This window comes from Adiantum capillus-veneris, chromosome 28, assembly GCF_014529385.1.
Source record: "Adiantum capillus-veneris isolate H3 chromosome 28, ASM1452938v2, whole genome shotgun sequence".
Classification (NCBI taxonomy): domain Eukaryota; kingdom Viridiplantae; phylum Streptophyta; class Polypodiopsida; order Polypodiales; family Pteridaceae; genus Adiantum; species Adiantum capillus-veneris.
In genome coordinates, this window is record NC_140958.1 from 136000681 (window position 1) to 136009463 (window position 8783).

Consider the following 8783-nt stretch of genomic DNA (forward strand, 5'->3'; position numbering starts at 1 on the left):
TTGTTTTAATATTCTATCTACTTTGAATAGCAACATAAGTCCTATTTATTGAAAAATAGTTCACATTGGACTAAACATTGACCGCAAGTATTGCTACCTTGCAAACTTGGCATGCACGTTTCATGTGAATCTTCGAACGTCGTCTTCTATTGATCAATTTTGAAATTATATGCAGCATGTCATCACAATTTTCTATGTCCTATAGGTATGTTAAAAAATTTATGGTTGCTTGGGAAGCATGGACCCAAGTACAATATTTGGGAAGACATGCTAATTTCTAGTTGCAAGGTGCCCAACCAAGATGATGGACAATCTTGTGGAGGGAGACTTCTTGCTAAAACAAATCTTCTATTAGATCGTATTCATGTTGAGGAGCGTATAAGTGTAATTGCATTCTTTTACTTTTCCAATCCTTTAATTATTTCCACATATATTCACTTAGGGTAGGAATTTTGTTTGCAGGCAAGGAACCTAGCAGATTATTTCAATGTCCAAGTCGAGGTATTTAGGACGGTGATGATCCAAAATATAATTAATTTTGTGGATACATGCCCTCAAAGATCCCCTGACGCATTTGTCTCCCCACAACCAAGGCCACCATCACGACCTCCACCTTAGAGGTACGATGACGTGCCTCAAGGATCACCACAAGCTTTTGCAACTACCTCTCCTCGTCTCTCTAATCATTCCAAATCTAGAATATTTTCTATATCAACTTTTATAGAGGGAGAGGATCCTACTACACAACCCTCTCCTCAACCCCCCACCAATTATTGGAACTATCTCTTGAGAATGACCCGACACCCTCTGTACCTTATGTCGTCAAGACTGTTCATTCACCTACTCCCTCACCTTCCATCCCTACTAAATCTCAATCTAGTCCTTCCCTTACATTCTAATGATTCTCATGAAGCACCATCCCTATGAGAGATGATTCTAAGATGAGTAGACAAAGACAATATACCTATAACAAAATATTTGCCAAAAAGATCAAGGAAGCCGCTACAAGATGCAAAGGCAGGATATCCAATAGTGGTGAAATGCTTTCATCCCTCCTTGTCAACTTTTGGTGCCCCCACTGAAGAGGGCAAGAACTCTAAGCATACTTTTGGATAGTAGTCCTTGGAGTCGACGATGTGTATGGTTGTGGGTCTCTTGGGACAACTACCTATATATGTGCAAATTGTGGGCATCAATTAAGGTAGTAATTGAATTGGATTTCAACCTTTGTTGAGGGTCGTGGGATTTTGTGAAGCCAAGAATTGGGGCCCGGTTTACCCAGTGTCAAGTGAAAAATCAATTGACATCCCTTACCCTATTGACGTCACATGCAAGTGATGTTGTGGTGGACAAAGATGGTGCAAAGATTTTCTAAATTTCATGGATTGCCACATGAAGATGCTAATGCGTTTGTGGAGAATATTGAAGTGGAATGTTTACATGTGGCATACAAGATCTTGTCGTTATGCTACATCTTTTTGGTTACACCTTGCACATTAGGAAAATTTTGGACTCCCCATGGGCCTTGTAAGAATACCAAATTTCAAGGGATTAAATCCTAAGTTGCTGGTACTTTAGGAGACATCCTAACCCACTACTAGGCTCTATGGTGGTTTTGGGATCTCATAATTGCATGAACTTTGACTAGCCAAACTTGACTTAAAACTTTTGAAAACTCAAACATAGAGTTTTGTCTTTTGCAATTCTAAAAAAAACGTCCTCAAAATTATGAGCATTTTAGGAAAACCAATAAGAGGCATGCCATTGGTGAAAGTAAGTTTTTTTTGTGCAAATCTCAATGTAAAAGGACTTTAGAAAAAGCCTTTGAATTGTATATCATGATTGTAATTTTTGAAAAAACCAATTTGTAACAGACCGAGTCGGCGAACAAGCGGCGCTTTAACTATGGCATGTGGCTGTGGGAGCGTCATGGTGGGGCAGTTCGCCATGTGGCCAGCGCCCATTGGACCCATAAAGAGCTGGAGCCGGCGCGAATCTGTCCTGCAGTGAATGCTGGAGCCAAGAAAGAGATGGAGCCGGCGCGAAACTGTCCTGTAGTGAATGCTGCTCGCGGACTTACCAGCCCACGGCCCAAGTTTCTGGCGCCATCCGTGCATGATAAATTGGCTTGCCAATTGGCTTATAACATGTGGCCAAATTGACCTGGCTCGATTAAATTTGGAAATAGATATTCGTGTGGCTTTTATTCATAAAGGCTTATTTTGAAAACTCCTCTCTCTTCCCTCCTTTAAACTTTAACATCCCAATGCTTTCACACTTTTGGCTCATGTTTTGTTTGAAAAGTGATGACCAATGCGGGCCTACCAGATGGTCAAATAAAACCTCTTTTGTGCATAAAAGAAACCATCCTAGCCCTGAAATTGGTGGGTTTTACCTCAACAAACCACCACAGAGAGGGGACAAGCCATGACACACCTACATGTCTCTAAGCCCTAGGTGATATCCCAAGCCTCTCCTCATTGGTCAGTTTTTAATCTACCTCTAATTAACAGGGCCCTTGGAGAGTCCAAAGTTTTCCTAATGAAGGTGATACAAGGCGGTGGTTACGAGATTTTGAGGCACAAGATCAAGCACAAAATCCACCATTTGTGCTTGATTACAACCTAATTAAGCATGCTTTTTTGAATAGCTTTAGAGAAGCAGAGGATCCAGATACTATTTGGCATGAGATTCTAAATCATGTGCAAAAGAAGAATCAAAGTGTTGATGGTTAGCTGAAGCAATTTACATGTGTTTGGGATCATTGGTGTGTATCCCTTGGAGATGAGACTCAACCAACCATGTTAAACTAGATCCGTTTTATTGCCAACCTCAAGGGGAGTTTGAATCTCAAAGTAGAGTTAAGGAGATTAGCCACTTTTGAAGAAGCAATAACCATAGCGAGACAAAAGGAGTGGAAGACACAACAATTAAGTGATTATGAAATAATTGTGGATCATGCAGTGGAAAGAAGGGGAGATGAGAGAGAAGTTCAAGCAAATGGAGGCCAGGGTGAACAAGGAGCCCGTAGGCAAATGGATATGGAGCAAATGCAATGCAATATGGAGAAAATAATGAATATGATGCAAGAATTTCACCTAAATGTCATTAGAGGTGGGCATGGAAGAGGTGGTTATGCTAGAGGTGCTCCACCACAAGCGAGAACAATATGAAGCTCCACCACCTATTGGAAATCTTTGGCGTGGATGTTGTGTGTATCCTGTAGAAGATTTATCCCTACATGCTATAATTGTGGACAACTTGGACATATTAGCACTCAGTGTGATCAACCACCAAGGATGGTAGGTGATATATACCCTCTTCCCCAGAACTTACCAAATAGAGCCAATGATTTTTCTTTGGACATAAGAAGGACAGAGAGGATGACATGATGCCCTTAGGCAAAAGAGAGAGGAAAGGAGGTGTTTTATTTCCTAGTAGGAAAAAGGGAAAGGAGAAAGAAGGTGAAGATTCCAAATGTAAGAGGAAAAAAAATTCACAAAGGAGGTTCCAAGTTACAGATATTCCATTGGGAGAGGGAGAGCATGCTTATAACCTTCAAGAGGACCTTGTTGGAAGGAAAGAAAACATCCCATTTGGGAAACTCATGAACATGGTTCCTAAACTCAAACACGTATGAAAGGGTCTTGTAGATCCAATTGAGAAGGAGCCAAGGCATGGGTCTGTGAGGTTATTATGTATTGGTGAGTTTCCAGACATTTTCCCAGTTGTATATGATTAGCATAAAGGAAAAGGATCAAGAGAGGATTATATTGATGGTTGTTAGCAGCGGCTAACACAGGCTACAACGAATATGCATCAAGTGGGAGATATCTATGGTTGCGCATATTATTTTCACTCACTTTGTATAAGTCTTGGACTGACTTGGAGTTCCAAAGTTGTAAATGCTAGTTTGAGGGTTCAAGCTTAAACCCATAGTAGAAAAGATTTTGGTGAAAGCCTTCATGCAAGGAGGCTTCATTCTTAACACTAGGTTGGTAATGGGACACTTTTATGTCCTGGGACACTTTTATGTCCTGTTAAGTGACCATTTTCCTTGAATTATGTCAAGAGTTTCAAAATGTATTTTGAGGTGCTATCTATCTAAAAAGTTGTCTCATGAGCTGAAAAAAACTCGACATTTTTTTGGTATATCAATTCCATCTTTAACATTGTCCTTGCACAACATTTCACAACCTAAACTGTGTGAAAAAACGAGTCCTGTTTTTGGCTTTTTTCAACTTTTTGCAACTATACCACTCTAGAATTCATGTTTGTGAGGTGTATAATGTTAGAGAACTATCTTTAGTAGTCCTCAACATGTCCTGATGCTTCTAGGGAGAAATAAATATTAAAGTTGTAAGTTATGACCAAATTACAGAAATTGTCAAATCCTGTTTTTTAGCCAATTTTAGCTCTTCTATGATTTTTTTGGTGGATTTCATGATATCCAAATGCATTTTTTATTTTCTATGTCGCATATTGTAACATAAAGCTAATATTTCTTGAGTTTTGGGGCACCTAATACCCTATTTTGCATAGTACACAACGATGGTTGATTTTTTCAATTATAGAAGAAAACGAAACATTCTACTATATCAAGTATAGCTTTTTCAATATTGTTAGTTTCTTGTGACAACTACATGCATTTTGTAGGTAGTAACCATATCTAGTCATAAGGATCAAATTTGGCTAGATATTGAATAGTTTCTATGGGATTCTACAACTCATAATGTTGAGCCCAGTTTTTTCATGTTTGCTGTATTTAACACTTCATCTTTGTCCCCAAGATTCCCCTTGATATGAAATGTATTATTCTTTTGACATGCTCCATGGCTCCTTCTGAACCTAAAGGAAAATAGGGAGCTAAGAAAACATGCATATATTATTTGTATTGAGCGTGACTGTAGAAACTTTGATGATAGGTTTGCAGAATGGTAAAACTTCAACTTTTTTTGTACCTATTTATTTTGGCAAAACAAAAAATAGTGAGTGAGAAGCAATCATATGTTCTGATCACCAACCCATTGAAGTTAACTAGGAAATTTATCTCAAGTCCTACAAAAATCTCTAATCTTATTCTTATGCAACAAAACGTAAGAAATGACTGTTTTGATGAAAATGCACTGGTCCATCAACTTTGGAGGCTTGGTGTGACCAAAAGATGAGAAATTTTACAAGTTTCTTATTTTTTCCATGTGTAGTAGGCCTTGAACTATAACCTCATGAAAGGATTTTATAAAATGAGTGGATCTACTATGGTTTTGGAGGTTTTTTTCAAAACCCTGAAAGGACACTTTTATGTCCTGTTAGGTTACCAACCTAGTGTTAAGGATCCACTTTTGAGAGATCTCTCTCTCTTGAGTGTTCACTCTATGGCCTAACCTTGAGCTTAATGCCTATGCTTAAGGGGCTAGTGCTAATCCATTTGTAATTAGAGTAAGCTCTTATTGATTAATCTATTTTCTATTTTCTCATTAGTCTTATCTTATCTATATTTCGTTCTGTCATGGAGTAGTATTACACTCTCATTATTCTAGATTTGAGAGAGGTATTTACTTCTTGCTATTAACCACTCCTAATCTTCTACAAGCATTCGATTTGTGAAATTTAGCATCACTAATTAAGTTGATTAAGTTGGGTCTCCATCTTGTAATTAGTGTGTGTACCCTATTGTTTACTTGTGTGTAGATAGATTTTATGAAACTCTAGCACACTCACCTCGTGTGTGTAGCTATTGATGAAGTGCCGCGATTTACATGTGGTAATTAGTGTGTGCTTATCAATAGTGTTCTTAGGGTTTCTAGTCTATGGCAAGTCGGACTTTGGTGGACTTGATGTGTGTAGGAGTTGATTGATTAGTGATTAGAGTATGTTTAGAGTTAGTCTTGCCATGGCTAATCTCTGCTTGAATTGGAGAGACAATCTCTTGAATCCTCTATTTCTATTCATCCGATACTCATGCTTCCATGCCCTAGCCGGGTTGCCGATCCACAGATTTGATAATTTTGTGTGGTTTGCGATTAGGTTGTGCTACAACGCCTCCCCACATTTGGCGCCGTTGCCGGGGATCAATAACCTAAGCTAATGAGTTTAGGATGTGTAGAATAAAGTAATTTCATTACTAATTTTTTGGTTTTTGAGTATGTGTAACTCAAAATTTGATTTGATGATGTTTGTGCAATAAATTGATGCTAACATTGAGTTATGATGAATATCCCAAACCCCAATTTCACTAATTTCATGCTAACCCTTGCTAATTTCGCTTCATTTTCATGCTAATTTTTACTAATTTTGACTAACTTTGCTAGCCTAACCACTAACATTTGAAGTGTAAAGTATGTTAAATCCCTTTGTAAGAGGTGGAATCATCACTCTAATCAAGTTAATTGTGCTAATTTATGCCTAATTTGATGATTTGAGTGTTTGATTTTTTGACCTACAATGGTCAATTTTGGAGCCGAGTTTATGGTGACACATTTGTGTGTGCAATGATGCTTCTTTGCGTGGAGCAAAGAAATAGCTTGGAGTGTAATTATGATATAAGTGCACTCACTTGCTCATGTCAATTCTTAATTGATTAATGTGATTCAATGTGCTAATTATTTGCTAGAATTAGGTGTGTAACACAAATTGACGTACATTTTACACCTAATTTGATTCATGTGGAATGAAAGTGATGATCAAATCTTGACTGATGAACCTTGGATGTGCAAGATAATGCTTAATTCTCATCAATAATTCATGTGTGTGCATAAAAATCATTGTGTGTGTGCATGCACCAAAGAGGAAAAAAAATGTCAAAAACTTAAAGTGTGTGTGCACCTAATCTTTAGTGGGTGCATATATAGGAATTGATAAAATTGATGATACACGAGTATGCAATCATGTAGTTTATATATATGCTAGGCTAATTCAATCATTGGATAAGCCTAATTGCCCAAAAATTGGGCAAAGAGTGAGTGTGTGTGCCCAAAAATTGAGCAAAGATTGAGTGATGTGTCTCATTGAATGTTCTTTTTTGTGACCCAATTGAGTACATTAAAATAAAGATGAATTTTGTACATTACGATGCCAATTATGGTAATCTTTGCATTGGATTGTGTGCTTTCATGATACCAAAATTGAGCATGAATGGATCACTAAAAGAGGTCACACAAAATTCGGTGCAGGTACTGACGAAATAGCGCCAAATTTTAAACTTGAAAGCATTGAAATAAGGTTCAAAAGAGACGCCGATATCATAGCGCCGGTATAACTAGCGATGTGGCAGGCATCAGAATAGGCCTATAAACAAGCGTCAGAATAATCAACGGAATAAGCATTGATATTAATATATTAAATTCCTACGCCTATTCTGTGACCCCTACCGACGGTCATACCGTAACTTGTACCGACGACCAAAACCTGCAAATTTTTTTTGGGCAGAGAGGCCTGGGAACTAATGCTGCATGTACTGCAACAAAAGAAAACAACTCTCTCTGCCCAAAGGAAGAGTGCACAAGCAACCGCACTCCACCTACAAGCTAAAGCTAAAGAGCGAGTGTATAGCAATTAGCAAAATTGTAAGAATAACATAACTTGTTGACATGATTAAAACATGAGTCGAAAATTATAAAACCATAAACATGACCTATGTGCCATACCATAACCATAACCATCACACGATTTCTATACCATCATAGCAAAACCATAACCATCACCTTAACCAAAACCATAACCATAACCTTGCACAACTATAACCATAACCATAACCATACCCATAGCATGATTGCCAAAACCATAACCTTGCACAACCATAACCATAACAATAAACACAAACCATAAACATAAGCTGATTATCAAACCTTAACCATACCATAAACATAACCATAAACCATAAACATAAGTACTACAAAATTGTACATATGCAAGAGGTCACTGAGTGAGAATCCCTCATGGTAATGCCTCCCAATCAACGTCCTATCCCTCCTCCTGCAGAGCTGGGTCAAAAGGGCCACAAGTCCATGCTTGTACCCATACTTCTCCTCTTGGCGTGTCGGAAGGCGCTTCACGGCAACTTCTTGCAAAAATATGGTTTAATCATTAGATAAATCTTCAAATAACATATATACTATCAATAATTTTAAACATACGTATAATACTTACAAATTCATGTCGAAGCATATCGTAGCCTCCACTCCCAAGATGTGACGCTCCAGCAGAGACTCCAAACGTGCTCTAGCTGCATCTCTCTGCTGCTCAAATCTATTGGGATTGTCTTGTGGCTCTCGTGAAATCCTAATCCACTCGTCTACGTCCAACCATGCCGGCCTGGAATCACCGTCATTGAATCTGTCTCTGGCCTCTGACCGTCGGTGTGACATTGTGGACCTTGCCACGCTCAAAATTGAGGCATTTGAGACCTTTTCGTACCCCTCTCTCGGCCTGTGCTCTCTTTGAATGGTGTCGACAATGTAATTATTTCTCTCAAATCAAGATTTTCCCAAATCTCCATCACAGTATGATCAAACTAAATTGTACAGAGCTGTCGAATCCTCTATCGCATTTCTTTTCCCAACCTATCTACCACAACAACCCCGTCCATGCTCTTGTACACCTTGCTAGGATCATGCTCGTGTGATCCCCAAGGTGTACGTGGTGTGCCCATTGGTGAACTATCTACTGAAGAGAGTGGTGGGCACTCTCTTGGTGGTGTGGATGCATCGATAGAACCGCTACCACAACAAGCACCACCTCCAGAATGAAGGCGACGTCGTCTCGAGAATGAACCACCCGTCAGT

The 8783-nt window shown here is 38.7% G+C and overlaps 1 protein-coding gene across 1 annotated transcript; it reads left to right on the forward strand.

The window, feature by feature from the left end:
* Positions 1–1758: 1758 nt before the first annotated feature.
* On the forward strand, positions 1759–2162 carry LOC147421356 (uncharacterized). Its single transcript, XM_086504943.1, has 2 exons — positions 1759–1773; positions 1875–2162. Exons 1-2 carry the CDS (start codon positions 1759–1761, stop codon positions 2160–2162), a joined length of 303 nt encoding a protein of 100 aa, XP_086361069.1.
* Positions 2163–8783: the final 6621 nt, after the last annotated feature.